The following is a 19,431-nucleotide window of genomic DNA, read 5'->3' as shown; positions in this document are numbered from 1 at the left end:
AAAATGCGTTACGTGACGTGGTAAAGAGAGAGTGTTCCTATGTCTTAGATTAAGGTTATGGACATCAGTTCTATAAGTTATTCTATTGTATAGGTAAGGAGGTACCCCTTCCCGAAGAATCTTATGGTAGAAACATAAAGCATGAAGTTTTCTGCGGTCTTTCATGTTTAACCACTTATTTAAAGTAAAAGTATGGCTAATACTTTGATACTTTCTAATTCCAAAAATTAATCGCAAACAGGAGTTTTGTAATTTCTGTATTCTCCTAGAATCAGTCTCAGTAAGGCATGAGTTATAAAGCACATCGCAATAATTTAATTTTGATAAAATTAAAGATTCACACAACAAGGATTTGGTAGCACTGTTTAATATATTACGACTTTGGTCGTAATATATTAAAAATAATAAAAAAAAAAAAAAAAAAAAAAAAAAAAAAAAAAAAAAAAAAAAATGTCAAAACTGTCAACATTCAACTGAAAAATAGTTCCCGAAAATTATTATTTTATTGATGAAAATAACACATTTTAGATATTCTAATTTGAACATTCAATCCATTAGCACGTTCCGAAGACAAACATAAAAAAAATTAAGTTTAAACAACATCCAAGTGGATTACAGATAAATGATTTGTCCTAGACCATAAAAACAGAAGGACTGTTCTTCTATAGAAAATAATCTCAAGTGTTGTTACCTTACAAGTAAACCACAAGGTAAAGAACATCACATATCATTTAAAATATAAAATTTAGATTCTTAGTAATATAAAAATATTTTATATTTATGTCATACCTATAAACGTCATATACAGTCAACTGAAGAATATTTTAAGAGAATTGTTATTTTATTGGTGAAATAATATACATTTTGGAGAACATCTAATAAGGAACTACGTATGAGCAATATCTAGATGGATTGTAAATAGGTGATTTGTCCTAGCCCATAGAAGCGGAAGTTTTGTTCTTGTGTGGAGGACCTTCTCGGGTATTGTTGCCTTGTAAGTGGTCCACAAGGTAAAGGACTTAATTAACTCATGATATGACACTTAGTTCTATAAAATACGGTAGGTTGTTTTGAGAGATTGTATATTTTATATATGGTTTCTTAAACAAACTTGACATAATGGGCGACAGCAATACAAAGAAATCTTCCACTAGTAGTATAACTACTAGTGGAGGCTTTGACACGTTTCTTTCGTCACAAGTAGAGGAGGGGTCAAATTATAATATAAGAAATAGCGTAGAATTAAGTGGAGGAATGGATTTAAGTGTAGGTCTAACTGAAAAGGTTCTAACAACAGAAAATAAAATAAAAGACTTATTTAACTTCATTGAAGGGGAAATGGACCTCGGTAAGAGAATAAACAAAACAGGAAAAGATACACTCAAAACAAAACTTATGTCCTTAACTATAGAATTAGCCAATATGGAAGGTCAAATTAAAATTTTAAAGGAAGAAAATACTAGACAAAGAATTGAAAATGAAGACTTAAGACATAAAATAACAAAAATGCAGGGAGAAAAGCTATCGTATGCAGATATAACTGCAAAACCTATAAATTACAAAGCTGATAATAAACAATTAATTGAAACAAACAAAAAGATAAATACTCTCTTCATCACCAGTGAGACTGCACAGACTGGAAGGAAGGTGCAGGAAGAATTCACAAAACTCTTAGATCCAAGAAAAACAAAAATAAAAATTAATAAAATGAGAACCACTGGAAAAATTTTAATAATAGAAACTCCAACAAAAGAAGATTTAGAATCTATAAAAAATAATGATAAAATAAAACAAAATTTTAAATGCGAATTACAAAGAAAAAGAAAACCCTTAATAATTATGTATGATATATCTAGTAATGAAAAAGAAGAAACCATCAAAGAATGCATATATGCACAAAATTTTGATGATATTCCAAGAGAGGAATTTGATCAGAATTTTAATATAAAATTTAAAACTGGACAAAGAAATAAACCTACTGTTCATTATGTAATAGAGGCTTCACCTCAAATCAGACAAAGATTGATCTCAAATAAAATTTATGTAGGATTTACAAGTATAAACTCAAAAGACTACTTAGTAGTACCAAAATGTTTAAGATGTAATGATCTGGGACATGTGAGTAAACACTGCACCAAACAGACAGTGTGTGGTCACTGTGGTGATGAACATGAAAATAGAAATTGCAACAAAACTAACCAACCCAAAATTTGCGTACCTTGTAAAAATAGAGGTAAGTTATGTAACAAAGATAAAAAAGAATGTCCAACATATAAACTGCTTCTAGAACGTTTAGTTCAGAAAACAGATTTTGGCACACAATAATTATGAAAATATATAAAAATCAAATAAATATTATATCAAAATCTAAAATAATACAAAATCTAAATATCATAATGTATATATATTTTGACATTCAAATATATGTGTATAATAATTTATACCTTAATAACCTAATATATAAAAGTCTCTGTAATACATTGGTCAAAAACAAAATCGAAGAGATAGCAAAGCATACTTTAACTGCTCTTTATATAATACATTGTATCGGATGTGGAGTACGGAGTCTGGATTATAAATATCTTTTAATCACTAAAATATATATAAAAATCAAAATAAGATTAATGAATATTAAATTAATAAAAAAAAAATAAATAAAATATAAATGGCTAATCATTCATTCAAAATAAATATTGGACAAATAAATGGAATGCGCAGTGCAACCGTAATACATGAAATAAGGAAATTAGCAGAAGAAAAAAATCTTGATATTATTTGCATTCAGAAACCATACACAAAATTGAATAAAGTCCCACACATGCCTATAACTGCACAATGTGCGAGCGTAGGAGATAATCCTATGGCTGTAACCATAATTTTTAACAAAGATATGAAAATTCTATTACTAAGGCAATATAGCAATCGACATTGTGTATGTTTAGAACTTCTAACTAAGGCAGGGAAAATAATTATCGCGAACTTGTATTGTCAGTTCAGTGAAGACATAGACGATTACGTGGAACAGATGAGAGCTATATTCATAGCATACTGAAACGAACGAGTTGTGATTGTGGCGGATGCTAATGCTAAATCAGTATTATGGAATTCAAATCAAACAGATCAGAAAGGTACATTAGTTGAAGAGATGATAAATGAACTTCAACTAATAGTTCATAATAAACCAGGAAATCCACCGACTTTCCAGAATAGAGCAGGTGCATCTAGTAACATAGATATAACTCTATCGAATGTCACAGCAGCAAACCTAGTTCTAGACTGGAAAGTAGTTGAACATGCAACAACAAGTGATCACAATCTCATAACGTTCAATTTGAGTAACCTACAGCCACGTAATACGGAAATGTCTTCGTTGAGATACAATATAAGAAAAGCGAATTTTGAACTACTTAGGTCTGAATTCCGTGCACCACGTCTGATACAAAGAGGGGATAATATAAATACTGCTACAAAAGAATTAACTAAAGCAATTAGAAAAGCAATGGATACAGCAATTCCAAAAATATCCAATAATAAAAAAGTAAAAGACTTTGCCTGGAAGGAAAACCTCACGAGAATGAGAAGCAGAGTAAGATATGCGCGAAAGCGATATCAACGATGTAGTATCTTTCTCGAGAGGCAAATACTTCTAGGAGAGTATAGAAGATTAAAAAACGAATATAAAGAAGAAATACATATAACTAAAGCGAAAAGTTGGGAAGCTTTTGTTTCTAGACATTTAGAATTAGATATGTGGGGTGTCCCATACAAAATTGTATCTAAAAAACTTAAATGTCCAACAATGCTTTCTACTTTACAAAAAGCAGATGGTTCATATACAAAAAGTTGGGAGGATTCAGCTGATACACTACTAGATGTATTACTACCTCCTGACGACTTAGAAAATGAAACAATAGAACAAAAAAATATTAGAACACTGATGATACAAGAGTATGAGATACCAGAAGAAAGACAGTTAGAAGAATTTACTGAAGAAGAAATATATGAATGTTTGAAAAACATGAAAAGAAAAAAGGCTCCTGGGCCAGATAACATTCATGTAGAAATTCTTCAGGCACTTTCAGAGTACTTAATACCAATACTCACTTCTTTATATAATGAATGTCTAAGACAACAAAAGTTTCCCAACAACTTTAAACAAGCTGAAGTTATAATTATAAGTAAAGGAGAAGATAAAGATCCAACTTTACCTAAATCTTATAGACCAATATGCTTACTAAACACAATGGGGAAATTACATGAAAAATTACTTTGTAAAAGACTAAATCAAATAAGACACGAAACTGGACTTCATCCAAATCAATATGGCTTTAGGGAAGGAAAATCAACAGAAGATGCTATTAATAAAGTTTTTAATATCATTGGGGGGAGCACAAAGAAGTATGTTTTGATTATCTTTATAGATGTTTCTGGAGCTTTTGACAATTTATGGTGGCCGGCATTATTCGAAAGACTTCGACAGATGCATTGCCCCAGAAACTTGTACGGGAGTTTCAGAAACTATTGTCAAGACCGATATGCCAGCTTAAGTTGTCCAATGGATAAAAAGACGAGACATATAACTAAAGGTTGTCCACAAGGTTCAGTGTGTGGACCTATTTTTTGGGACATACTGTTAGAAGAACTGCTGGAACGGTTAGCTGTGGATCCTGAAGTTCTAGGGAGCATAGCGTATGCGGATGATTTGCTGCTTATCATAGATGCTAATTCAAGAAGAGAACTAGAAATAAAATCAAATGGAGTACTTGAAAACATAAATGAATGGATGAAAAAAGTTAAACTAACTATATCAGAAACAAAAACAACATATAGCCTTATAAAAGGAAGACTTGAAAGAAATCCAAGTATACAAATAAGGGGAAAGGCAATAAAAAGAACAAAAATAACTAGATATCTTGGTATCATAATCGATGAACCAAGACTCTTTACAAACCATATAAATAGCGTCTGTGAGAAGGCAGCGAAAGTCATGCATTGCATTGCAAGCCTAGCACAAAGGGAATATAGAATTCCGTTCCAGCATATGCGCGTATACCTGAGTACGATACTTGCCTCAATTGTAGGGTACGGTGCAAGTGTATGGGCACACAGACTAACAAATAATACAAATATTGAAAAACTGAATAAAGCACAAAGAGGTTTCCTTGTTAGAATGACAGGAGCCTTCAGTACTACAGCAACATCAGCTTTAACAGTCTTGACTGGTGTAATGCCCATGCACTTGGAAGCACAAAAACGTGCATGTAGATATTGGCAAAGAAAAGAAAATTATGAAAAAATAATGCAATTAATGGGAATAGAAATCAGAACAAAAAGACAATTAGAAGAAATATTAAATAGAAAATGGCAAAACGAATGGAATAATTCACCTAAAGCAAGACGTCTCTATAATTTCATTCCAAATTTAAATAATATACCAAATTATTTTAACCCAAAAAAAGGATTAATACATTTTCTTACAGGGCACGGTCCGTACCCTACATACCTACATAGATTTAACTTAAAAGACAATGAATATTGTGAATGTGGAGAAATAGGCACACCAGAACACATAGTATTTATTTGCGAAAGACAAACAAATACACAAGAACTACAAAGAATGAGAAGAGACCTTCTTGGCATAAATATAGAAAATATAATACAAAATGAAGAATTATTTAATACATTAAACAATTTAGCGGACATAATATCAAAGAAACAATTAGAATTATATAATATTAGACGAAGAAGAAATCAAGTAAATAATATCCAACCTCTATGAATTTAAATAAGAAATTATACAAAAAAAAAATTAAAATTACCTATAAAAATATAAAATAAAATATTGGAATAATTAAATAAATATTTATATAATAAAAAATTAAAAATTAATATCAAATATAAAATAAAATAAATCAAAAATAAAAAAATTATTAATCAAACAAAAAAAAAATAAACTAAAAGCCTGAAATTTTAAAACTCAATGGTCTGAGGCTCACCGAAATACCATTAAGAATATCATAAAGTCGATTAGACCTGCACTTAAAATTATTCGTGACTATTTTTAGATGAAGAATGCTGGCATTTCTCATCTGAGAATGAGAAATGGGAGCACTTTTATAAAAATTATATGTTCAAAAAAAAAAATTAATAATTTATATTTTGTTTATTGGTTTTTGTTTATTTGTTATTATTTGTTCATTAGAATTATTTATTAGAATTGTTTACAATTTGTAGTTTTCATAATTAGTAGTAGATTAGGGCTATTGTTAATTAGTCAAATATAGAAAATTCTTAAAATAATAATAATGTAAAGATAAACTACTGTAATCCCATCAGGAAACGACCTGGATTAGTCACAAGAGGCCAGGTCATTTGTATAGTACTATAAATAAATAAAAATAAATTACGACTTTGGTATAGAAGCTTAAGTACCCCGTATGCTCTTTGTAAACAAAGACTAACATGGTGTGTAAATCTTAAGTCTTCATCCAACCAAACCCCCAGGTTTTTTACCTTTTTGCTAAAAATTAAGTTACCATTTTCTAAAAGCACTTTATTTGAGTAAGTTTCTAAAAATATTTTTCGATGAGAGGATCTACCAAAAACAATAGCCTGAGTTTTGGACGCATTCAGTTTTAGGCAATGATTTTGAGAAAAAATCTGCATATTTAATAAATCATAATTTATTGCATGAACTGCTTGTTCACACTCGTCTAAATTAAATGACATATAAAGTTGTGTATCATCAGCATAGTAGTGTTGAGTGCAAGACAAAAAAGCAGAAGGAAAATTTGATGTATACACAGAGAATAAAATGGGACCTAGTATCGATCCTTGAGGAACACCATTGTTAAGTTCTAAAAAAGAAGAAATTTCTTGATGAAGTTTTACAGCTTGATATCTATTTGATAGATAAGATTTCATTAACTCGACTGCTCTTTCATCTAACCCAGAGAACTGTAGAATATAGGATAATAAATCATGGTTAATTGTATCAAAGGCTTTCGAGTAATCCAAAAGAATTAGAATTGATATTTTATTTTGATCATAAGCTTTGAAGATGTCATCAGTAATGTTTACTAAAGCAGACAGACAACTATGCCCAGACCTGAAACCGGACTGTATAGAAGGAATAATTTTATTCTTATTTAAGTGAGTACTTATTCGGATTTTCAATTACCTTTTCTAGAATTTTGGGTAATGTTGGCAGAACACTTACAGGTCTAAGATCATTTAAACTATTAGGAATTTTAGTTTTAGGTAATGGAATAACATGCGCACGTTTCCAGTTGTTAGGAAAAACAGAATGTTTTAAACAAAAGTTGATAATATGCGTGATATACGGAAGAAGATAGGGAATACACAACTGTAATGTTAATATGTTAATACCATCATGTCCAACAGCTTTACTCTTTATCTTATTTATTATATATAAAATATCAGTTTCAGAGACTGGTTTAAAATTAAGCAATTTGTTAAAATAAGTTTTAACATTGTTTTGATAAAACATTTTTGTATCTAAGTCCTCTTTCATTTTTGGTATAACTTCAATAAAGTGTTTATTAATGTCATTTATATTCCATTTGCTACTTAAATCAAAACTTTTCTCATGCTTATCGTCATTTATCAAATATTTTAAATTGCTCCACATATCTTTGGCAGATCTAACACGAATATTTTTAAAAAATGATTTTTTTTCTTTTATAGTGACTGCTGATACTAAATTACGTAATTTTTTGTAGTTATTCCAATGTGCAATATTTTTAGAAATTTTGTAACTTAAAAATGCTTTGTCCCTATCCAGCATTAAAGCTCTAATCGTATCAGTCAGCCATGGAGCATATTTCTTTGTAATCCTGTAAGTCCTAATTGGGACATGAATATCAAGCAATGTAACAATATTTTCAGACAAAAAAGTTACTTTACTATCTACATCTGTGAGGTCATAAATATTTCTCCATGGTATGGACTCCAGATCAGATTTAAATTGATTATAATTTAAGTTTTTAAATAGAGGCCTGCGACAAGGTGACCCATTATCAACAGATTTCTTTAATCTAATTTTAGAGAAGATTTTATGAGAATGCAATATCTATACTAGAGGCACAATATATCATCACAGGCATCAATGGGACCGTTCAAGTATTACGTAATGCAGGTTGGGGGGGGGGTCAAAAATCTTCAAAAATTGCGTTACATAATAGTTAAAGGCCCATTACAGTGCGTTACGTAGGGGGAAGGGGGTCAAAAATCGCGTTACGTAATACTTGAACGCTCCCAATGTGTAGCATACGCAGATGATATTACCTTAATAAAAAGGAGACCTGCAGAACTAAGAGAAATCTTTAATAGACTAGAGAGAACAGCTAAGGAATATGGTTTAGAAATAAATGAAGAAAAAACAAAATATATGGTGATGAAGGGACATGAAAATCATCTAGGACAGTCCTTTAAGATACAAAGCCCAAGTAAAGAATATAACTTCGAAATTGTCAGCCAATTCCATTACTTGGGAGTAACACTAACAAATAGGAATAACAGAACCAAGAAAGCACAAAAAGAATGGCCAAAGGTAGTAAGAGTGCTGGGAGTCTGACTAAGATACTGAGGTTGAAGGTAATATCCAGAACAGCAAAAAAACGAATATATACAACAGTTATCTGACCTACAGTACTCTATGCTAGTGAGACCTGGACACTAAATAAAGACATGGAAGTAAAATTAGATGCATGGGAACGAAAGATTCTCAGAAGGATATACGGAGGTCTAAAAGAGGGGAATATCTGGAGAAGAAGAACGAATGAAGAACTAAACCAAATATATGGACAACCAAAAATAACAAGACTCGCCAAAATTCAAAGATTAAGATTGCTCGGGCATGTAGCAAGAATGAAAGAAGGAAGAGTTCCCAATGAATTAATAAACACAGAGGCTGGTACAAACAGAAAAACAGGACGCCCTTGAAGAAGATGATTGGTCAGCAAAAGAATATCTGAAGATGCTGAGGGTACAAGATTGGAAAAACCTAGCACAAGACAAAAAGAAATGGAAGGAAAATATTAACTAACAATGTACTTAGTATTACGAGTAAACAGTAGCGATCAACAGGTAGCAACAAAATATAACTTCGGGAGATAGTATCATAAACTTTGGCAACAGTGGTAATCTTTGACATTATCTAAGATTAATATTTTGACAATATCATAGTCGCTCTAAATGGAAGTACAGTAGACTCGCGATTATCCGAGTCTCGGTTATCCGAGCCCCTCAGTTAACCGAGGCAAAAGTCATAACTGGTGAGTTACAACTTTCAACCTTGGTGCAACATTGCCGCCTCAAAAAGAGGATTGAAGCTTACGTAAAAATCAATCAAAGGACTTTTTTAAACAGTAATATTGATAAGATAAATGTTTTTATCTCTTATAGACAGAACTGTATTAGTTTTGTCATTAAAATATCCACAGCTATGGTTATTTACGTGTTTTTCTATCAATATAACCGATTTCAGTGTTAACCGAGTTTTTTGGTATCCAAGGTAGTCACGGTCCCAATTACCTCGGATAATCGCGAGTCTACTGTAATAGAAAACGATTTTATTATTAATAAATAGATATTTATAAAAATAAACCAAAATGGGTGAAAATTTTATGTTAAGATAGGTATTTAGAAAGGTATTTGCATGAAATATTTAGTAATAAAACAATAATAAATAATCATTTTTTGTTGTGAAGTGAAACAAATTTCGATTTTCGCATAATTTTGGCACGGTTTTTAATGGACTTTTTCTTGAAAGGTTTCACTTTATTTTTCGTTTGATTTACTTTTTCCATTTTCTTAAACTACTGATAATATTTTTAGAATAAAAAATCCTCCTAAAACTTTATATACTCGCATTAGAATTCGAAATATTTTTACGTAAAATATACTTACCTACCTACATATAACTAAAACTCACAATTAGTAACAATCTATTCTTTCAAAGAGGCCAACAACTTATACAACAACAACAAATATATAATAAATTAACTATCAATAATATATATTGTTGTGATCTTACTTCTGAAATCTAATGATGTTCTCAGATGTAATTTATCTTAATTAATTAATCAATAATTATCTCATCAATCAAACAGATCAAATACCAATGTAGTGTCAATCTCAGGGCTAAATTATAATATCAATTACTTACTTTCGTGGCTTCAAAGTATTTCTCAGTGGATTCCTAATCGGGATAGATAAAAGAGAGTAAAATAATACACACATACGGATTTCAATTAGAAATTATAAAAATCGTTTATTTTATCTAAATGGCAATAACTGCTTAATATTTCTTATATCTTATCTTTCTATCTTTATTTAATACAACAGTTACAAAAATGGGAATCTTATTTCTTTATGTCTCCAAATTTATTTTATTTATAATGAACTATTATGATTTATCAGTAACAAATTGATTTAGGTTTGATGAAATTTTTTTAATAGTGATTGTGTGGCTCAATTTTCAATGTGGTATTTAATACACAAACCATACATTCATGTCATAACAAATTAGACTGACCTTTACTGATGATTTGACAATGTCTTCACAAAAAACACCTTTCCTGTTGGCTTGGGTTGCGATCCAACGACTCGTCCAAGTCTTCCAGTAATGCCTCGGCTCCTTTGAAAACTACGCCTCGTACAGCACTCGTTCCTGCCTTCTCCTGATGCCGTGTTCCACCTTTTTTAAACACTTCAACAAACCGGGATACTCTAGACTCCTGGAGTTATACACTATCTCCTCTCGGCCTATCACTCGTTCCACGATATCTTACCTTTTTAATTTTCAAAAAACAAAACTGACTAACCCGGCGTTTCACTTTTTTGTACACTCTTCTCGAAAACTGCTTCGCCTCTCGATCGCTCAAAACACACTGACTCTCATTGCTCATTCATTCTCCTCCTTCCAAATACCACTTCCAGCATTCCAAAATCAACCAATCCAAAGCAACTTTCAATTATCCGTATTTACCAACACAAACTTTCCTTTTTCTAAATATCTTAATGAATTTCAAGAAAAAATAATATTCCCCATTTCAGTTTTACTTTCCACATTAACCCTCTTTTTACAAATTTAATAACCTATTATCTTATTTGCTAGAATATGAATTATCGGTGAATATAAATTATCTTTCTTTTTAAACATCACTCTAATTGTTTACTTGAGTCGTATTGTTCCTGGGGTTCGTAAACACTTCTCCGAAACACTTTCTTAAAAACTACCTATACATAATTTGTTTTATACAGGGCGTTCCAAATTTACATGCCCGCGGTCGAGAAAAACGAAAACCTTTATTTTTTATTTGAATTTTAAATATAACTATAGACTTTTATTTCTTATGTCAAATAGGAATATAACAATATATATACATGTATATAATAATATTAGCACAAATTAAAATATATAATAAAAAAAACACAGCAAAATAATTAAAAAAAAAAATAAAAAAAAGCAACACAATGTACCTATGTATCTAAAAATAATATTGTAGTATGTACTTATGTTATGAAATAAGAAATTTATGACTGAATCTGCAATCAATCACAAACAAGTCTGGCTAATTGGCTCTGCCAAAGCCAATTTTCAAAAAAAAAACTATCAATAAACACTACTTTCCTATGAAACAACAAAAACGAATTCTTAAATTAACACACTACTGCACTGAACAGATATCGATAAAGATGACAGAACAGATTAGAGAAAATCTGACGCAGGTTTGTCGAAATGACAGTGATAATTTCTCTATGTTGCCTAATTAGTTATTTAGTTATATGTTCGATTTCTTGTTAGAAATAAAAAAAATTAGTAGTTCCAAGATTACACAAAATCTAGGCATGGGATAAAAAAGTTTATTTGAAGAAAGTTTATTTTTTTTTCTTCTTAATGGCGGTACAGGCTCCTTTTTTCAATATTATATTTAGTTATAGAGTAATTTCCACGTACTAACATATTTCTAAAATTGGGCTCTGTACCGCCATTCTTTATTATATTACGAATATGTGTGCCAAATATCTTGACAAAATATTCAAAATTAGAGCCACAATCTTGGAATACGTTTGTTGCTACCTGTTGATCGCTACTGTAGCCTCGTAAGATTTTTTGCATTTATACGAATAATCCTGTAGGTTGAGATACTTATAGCAATTACATGCTCCTAATAGTAGGCAACCAATTATTCAGCTGCATACTATTGGTGAACTACATTTGTTTTTGTAAATTTTAATTTTAATCGTATAGAGACCTGACTATTATAATATTGTTATTCTGAAACAAGTAATTTCATTAATACACGGATATATATCGAAATATGTTTCATTTATTATGTATATAAATAGCAATTTACAGCGAAGAGGAAATTTTCCTCATTTTACGTACCAAAGAAAAATAATATATATAAAGTATAATATACAGTATGGTGCAAATGAACAGAATAAATTCGTTATTTCGTAAGCCAGCAACTTGAAAAATTCTGAAACAGGTCGATTTTTCTTAAATTATAATTTTTTGACACATATATTTTGAATATTGAAGGGTAAGAGGTTGTAACCCACAAATCAGCTTTTTTTCAGGAAGTAGAAAAAATGTTCCATTTAAGCAATTTCATGAGAAATTAACCTGATATTCTTTTTCACTAATTTATAGATGAATTATTGATCTACAAAGTAATGAAAAAAATATTAGGTTAATTCCTCATAAAATTACTTAAATGAAACGTTTTTTCTACTTCCCTAAAAAAGTTGATTTGTGGGTTACAACCTTTTACCTTTCAACTGTTGAATCATACTATGGTCTGTTTTTAAACTAGGAGGAGTAATTCATATTTACCTCACTGTAATGCTTGTTTGTAATTGATCCAACCTCGGACAAGTTTACTCCACTGTTATAAAATTTTGAGACTAAAGACATTTATGAAATTTTGACACGATTGGTATTTCCTAGGTTAATTAAGTTATATCAGCATTTTTTGAGTTTTCTGCGTTATTCCTTTAATTTTTATATTTTTAATCTGTTATTATGTAAAAAACAGTTGTCTTTAGAACTCTTTAGCGACGTAGGTATTAGTATAATATAATATTTATGGATTACCATCGAAACCCGATATGATCAACCAAAAAAGAACATGTATTTGGTAATTTTTCTAGTGACTTTCTTGGGTGTGAATCTGTCTTTTTAATTTACTCCTCTTGGTTTAAAAACAAACTATAGTGACGTCATCCACCTGGGCGTGATAACGCAATCAATGATTTTTTAAATGAGAATAGGGGTCGTGAGCTAGCTCATTTGAAAGGTTATTCAATTCTCTATTCAGTAATATAAACATTAGCATAATTAAGTATGTATACAGGGTGTGCAAAAATTTTTTTTAATTAAATTCGCACAAAAAAAGATTGTATGTAATTTATTTAATTTAAAATACATTTTACTACTGTCAGAAAATAGAAAAAATGTTTATTTCACAAATAAACATTGCTATTCGCTTAAATTCAATGTTCAAGAAGCCACCCACCTGCCTCTTGGCAGTTTGAATATTTAATACAAGGGAAAAGCAATGTTTATTTGTCAAATAACCTTTTTTTCTGTTTTCTGACAGCTGTAAAATATATTTTGAATTAAATAATTTTTCTACTAATAAACAAGAAGAAGGTCGTAGAAAAAGTATATTACTCACTTTGATGAATTATGACACTTGCCTGGGGCTTGTATGAGTAGTATTAGCATTCATTACATGCTTGTTGTGTAATATTATTTTATTGATTATTTTTAACAGAAAATCAGGCCGCATATCTAGAAGAGACATTGAAGATGTTCTTGAAGAGATCAGACAGACTAGATCTGCTACTAGCTCACAATCTTTGTTGGTCATACGATGTTGCGGTAACCTAGTACCTGATGAATTGCCAGAAATAAGGACAAAACTAGTTCAAGAAATATGGAATACATTAAATAAACTAAATGTACCAATGGATATATCACATTATAATGCTCTTTTAAGAGTGTACTTAGGTAAGTAATAGCATTTCTGATGACACTACCAAATAGTTTAATTTTAAATATTTAGAGTAAATTTAACTTCAATTAATAGCTGTGTTCCTAACATTGTAAAAATTGCAAAAGCTATTTTGTCTAACTCTTATTCTCTGAATCCAAAATTGTAGAAACTTATTTTAACATCAGACTTGTCAAATATTTCAATAAGAACAATTTTTGGTTCCAATCACATGGTTTAATGCAGGGTTGTAGCACAAATTCAGCCACAGTTGTTTACCTAGTAGTCAACATGTTGGATAGTGCAGACTGTAGAGTATAGATAAAGAAGACCCATATTGTTTTCACCCATTTTGAAAAAATGTGAGTGATTTGGAACCAGGGGCTCTGTAAACACAAGTCCTTCGTCATTGTACTAGATATAATTACAAATGAGGTGTTGAATGAAAGCTTATAACCCAAGGAAGGTATTAAAGTTGAGAAATTTGATCTCGGACTTCCGGTTTTTCAGTTGCAACCGAAAGTACTTTAAAATCGCTGAAATACTACAAGCAATATATTATTCGACGCAATTTAACAAGAGGAATACAAATATATACATCCAGTTTCATGCCTGTCTGTCCTTCAGTCCGCGAATATAACTCCTTCATTACTAAAACAGATAGAATGACAAATGAGATGTCGAATGAAAGCTTATAACCCAAACATGGTATTAGAAGAGAGAAGTTTGGCCCCGGACTTCCGGTTCGAGTTGCAATAGGAGGTACTGGTTCAAAGTCGCTGAAATAGTAGAAGCGATATATAATTCGATATATAAGTTACAGGACATCGACTGCGTTCAGAATCCATTCACAAAACATACCAAGCCATCGATGCTAACTATGCCAGATTATGAGAATTTGATCGATATTAAGTATTCATCCCTTCTAACACAAAAATTCGAATTATACTAAATTTAAAATCAAGATGCAGTAGAAATAAACAAACCAAGACACGGTAAATGCTACTAGGAGCACTCCCGAATCATAATTTACAAGGTATAAACTTTGGAAATCATGATTTTGGATTTACAATGTATATACATTGAAAATTATGATGTGGGAGTGCTTCTAGTAACATTTAACGTGCCTTGGTTAACTTAACCGCAATCGTTGACAAAGCTCTCATGGTTCTACTCCCTTTTGTGAAGACTTACCTATACAAGTTCAAAAATAGGCTAGATGCAGCTCCGAAACTTCTTATTCAATTGTCAAACATTAAGCCTAATTTTAATACTATTATAAGAAAATATGTGAAAAAATTTCATTCTTCACATTGAAATAGTTATAGTTACTTACTTAATTGTATTTATCTTTGTATAATAAATATTTTGTATTCTTTACAATGTTATTTTTCATTCATAATTTGTTCCATCTTTTAAAGTCTCACATGAAAAATATTCAATTCTTTATTTATCAAAATAGGGTTCCGCCAAAACAATATCGTCAATTAGGGTTCCGAGACCACAAAAAAAAATTGGGAACCCCTGGACTACCCCACATATGCGTCTGAACAACCGGCTGTTCTACTGGCTTTAATTATTTGGTCTTTTACCTCTTCTTTGATATTTTTGTCGGCTGATACATTAATTCCCAGGTGTTTGAAAGTCATTACTTTTGTTCTATAATTTGATTGTGTAACTCCAATTTGCATCTTATCGGTTCTTTGGCCATTACCAAACTTTTTGTTTTTTGGGTCGATATTTTCATATTCATTTCTTTTGCGTTAATGTTGAATTTGTGCAGTAATCTTTGCAATTCATCTTCGCACTCTGCTACCAACACGGTGTCATCAGCGTAACAGAGTATTTTTATCTCTCTATCGCCCATTTTGTACCCTCTTTTTTTCTTAACTTGATGTATTATTGCATCCAACTATCCAACATTATGTTAAACAGTAGAGGACTTAGTGAATCTCCTTGCCTGATTCCTGTGTTTCCTTCTGTGGGTTCTGTTATTATTCTATTGACTTTCTTCTATTTTATTTCTTACATATATGTTTACATATATGATATCCAGTGGTAAATTTTTGTCATATAGTAGGTGTGTCACATTTTTTAATTGATTCTATCAAACACTTTCTCTACGTCTATGAAACAGAAAAAGGCTGGCTTATTATATTCTAGTGATTTTCCTGATATTTATTTTTTCCAATATTTCTTATCATTAGAAATACAATATGATTTATTAAATGTCGGTAGCTAGGTGTAGATCACATAACTTTGATTTACAGTTAAATCCTACACTTTTACTACTAAGTACTAAAGCATTGTCGTTATCTTATTTTAGAAAATGAACATCCATTTTCACCCACTGAGTTTTTGAGTGAACTAGACAATAAAGGCATTGAGCCAAATAGAGTTACATACCAGAGACTTATAGCCAGATATTGTCAAGATGGTGATATAGAAGGAGCCACAAAAATACTGGAGTTCATGAGAGAAAAACAAATGTCAGTCAATGAAAATGTCTTTAATGCACTTATTGTTGGACACTCTAAAGCTGGGTGAGTATTTAATCATATAAAGCTGATACTAATTTAAAGAATCTTTGCATATACACTCAACGGCACGAAAAACGGGCTTTTTTTGATAATATTGTCAAAACACACTTTATTTTTTGTTGTATAGTTGTTCCAATTTAACTTTGCCGATGCGTCATGATTCATTTTCAAACAAATTAAATCAGAACAAAGTGAAACGTACGTCGATGTGTATAGTATATAGTGTACTGTATACATAATGTATATACACATCGACATACGTTTCACTTTACGTTTTGACTCAATTTGTTTGAAAATTAATCGTGGCGCATGCATGAGCAAAGATAAAATGGAACAACTATAACTATTAACGACGATTACCATGCTCTGATATAAGGTTTTGAGGTATATTTTATGTAGGAAAAACGTGTATTTACAGAGAGCCATATGAAATTACAAATTAATGTATAAAAAAATAAAATAAAACAAATTGGTACCTATGTAATTATCTTCAGAACCAAAGTAAAAATAATAAGGAAACATATACAAACTAATTCTGGATTTAACTACGACTTCGCATTACCTCCACTAGCCTGTAAAACGGCATTTATTCTTCTGGGCTACTGTTAAGTAAGATTAAAACTTCATTCTGTGGAATTGTTTCCCATTCCTCGAAAAGAGCCACTTTGAGTTGATCTAAGGTAAGAAAAGCAGGTACCCGGCTTCAAATATTTCTACCAAGCCTGTCCTAAACATTCTCGATGGGAATTAAATCGGGGCTGTGCCCTGGCCATGCCATATGAGTTGTGTCAAGTTCATTTAAGTATTCTCTGACAATTCGGGCGGCATGAGGGCGTGCATGATCTCTATTAGTGTGAGGTTTTCTCTAATAAATGGTGCATATGGGACAACATAATGTTGCACTCTCTCATTTATATACCTATCAGTGGTCAGAGATCCCTTAGGGACAATATCCAATTCTGTATGCGCCTACGAAGATATACCAGCCCAAACCTTAGTCGAACCCCCCTTGAAAACTTACGATAGGGCTAAAAGAGCACTCTGTATATCGTTCACCATCTCTTCTCCAGACTCCTCCCGACCATCCGGGAAACATGACAATATCTGGACTCATTGGAAACATCACATTTCTCCAGTCTCTGCATTCCAATCACGATGCTCCCTAGCGAAATGTAATCTGGCTACACGATGTTCCCTGGAAAGGTTGGGTCTTGTCGCGGATCAAGCATTCAGATTAGCCTCCTTTAACCGTTTTTTTATAACGGTTTGTTCAATAACATTTACGTTCCTGACATGTTGAAAACCGTTTCTAAACTCTATAGCACATGAATGACGATTTCTTTGTACTGAAGATACTATAAAACGGTCGTCCCGATGAGTAGTTCCTCTCTAAAGACCTGTTCCAGGACGTTGAGGATAAAGCTCCTGTTTCTATAAAAATAAAGATGCATTGTACTGGGTGAAACTCACTACCTGTTAGCTTCGTAAATTTGACGTCTTCCGTCCTGAATAAGAGCAAATAGACGGCCTGAGTGTGACGTCACAGCCAACTGCGGCTATATTCAGTGTTATGATGATCACTTTCCAAACAAAGATTGTAAACACGTTGAAAACTAAGGTTTTACCGAATCTCAAGACTTTTTAATTAGTATAAAATCTAAAAAAAAATAAAATATAAAATCTAAAATTTCTAAAAATCAAATAAATTCGAACCTTACTTCACCCATACATACATTTTATTGCTATTTATATAAAACATCATGCTTTATTATTTACACAACCTTGAAAAATTGTTGTAGTAACTATAACAATACTTACATATTGCAAAAAAATGTAAATATGCTCTGTAAAAACAATAAAAAATACAAATTTGCCACACTAAACAACGTTTGTTTGGAAAGGTTTAGAAAAATCTGACATGACATATGTCAATAAAAATTGACATTTCTACGTCATTACTCCGGCCGTCCATTGCCAAGAATTAAAACAAACACAATAATAATAAATGCTTTTGACGTCAATAAACAAAAATGTCACAGTAAAAACAATTGAAAGTGCGCAGGCTCTTTGTAACATGAATTAATATTGAATAGCTACCAATAGGGAACTTGCATAAAATTTTAAATTCGAAAAAACAATGTTATAAATCACAACAGAACATAATTTAAAACATGTATCAAAGATAAAAAAGTTGTTTTTTTTGTTCCGTTTGGCCCCTAAAGACGATTCTAAATTCAAATTAAAGCAGCTGGCCCAAAACGTGTCGTGACGTCATATGATTATATGTTTACATTCTGCACCAACAAAGTAAACAAAATTGTATATAATTTTAAATTAGACATTATAAATGTCAGTAAAAAATACAGTTATGTGAGGTCACAAGTGTTTTTGATCGTTTGAACTCTTTTATTCCATAGAAAACTTGTATGTACTTTTACAAAATGGCACTAAAAAACACTTATAGTGTTTTCTTTTATTTTCCATAGTAAACCTTCTTTCCATTCCTTCAAAAACTATTTCACTCCAACCTCACTATATCGCTCCAATCTCAACAAACTGGTATATATTATTACAATGACATACGATAAATGTCATTAGAATATAAATATTTTTCCCTTATTCCACGACGATGAGCTGGCCAAATACCCAAGTAGGTGGAGGCCAATAAACTAAAGAAGAAGAAGAAGAATATAACCTAACTATAACAATAAACATAACCATATTTCACGGGTCGTTTGAACTATTTTATATCACAGACGATTTTAAATTTGTACTTCTAAGTTATTATGAGTTTTTGAAGCGTGAAATTTTGGAAATCTCATTTTTAAACAAAACTGAACATTATTATGTAATAAAAAAAGTTC

General features: G+C 31.0%; 1 protein-coding gene across 1 annotated transcript in view; it reads left to right on the top strand.

Moving 5' to 3' along the window:
* Positions 1-19,431, top strand: part of LOC114324970 (leucine-rich PPR motif-containing protein, mitochondrial) — a 41,425-nt gene that overhangs the window by 4,390 nt on the left and 17,604 nt on the right. Inside the window, exons 3-4 of the mRNA XM_028272903.2 lie at positions 13,809-14,044; positions 16,354-16,570. Of these exons, the coding sequence (XP_028128704.2) occupies positions 13,809-14,044; positions 16,354-16,570 (453 nt within the window). The remainder of the gene's footprint in view (positions 1-13,808; positions 14,045-16,353; positions 16,571-19,431) is intronic.

The sequence above is a fragment of the Diabrotica virgifera genome, chromosome 1, assembly GCF_917563875.1.
Source record: "Diabrotica virgifera virgifera chromosome 1, PGI_DIABVI_V3a".
NCBI classification, from domain to species: Eukaryota; Metazoa; Arthropoda; class Insecta; order Coleoptera; family Chrysomelidae; genus Diabrotica; species Diabrotica virgifera.
The sequence above is the reverse complement of the archived record's forward strand: the minus strand, read 5'-3'. Positions and strand labels throughout refer to the sequence as shown.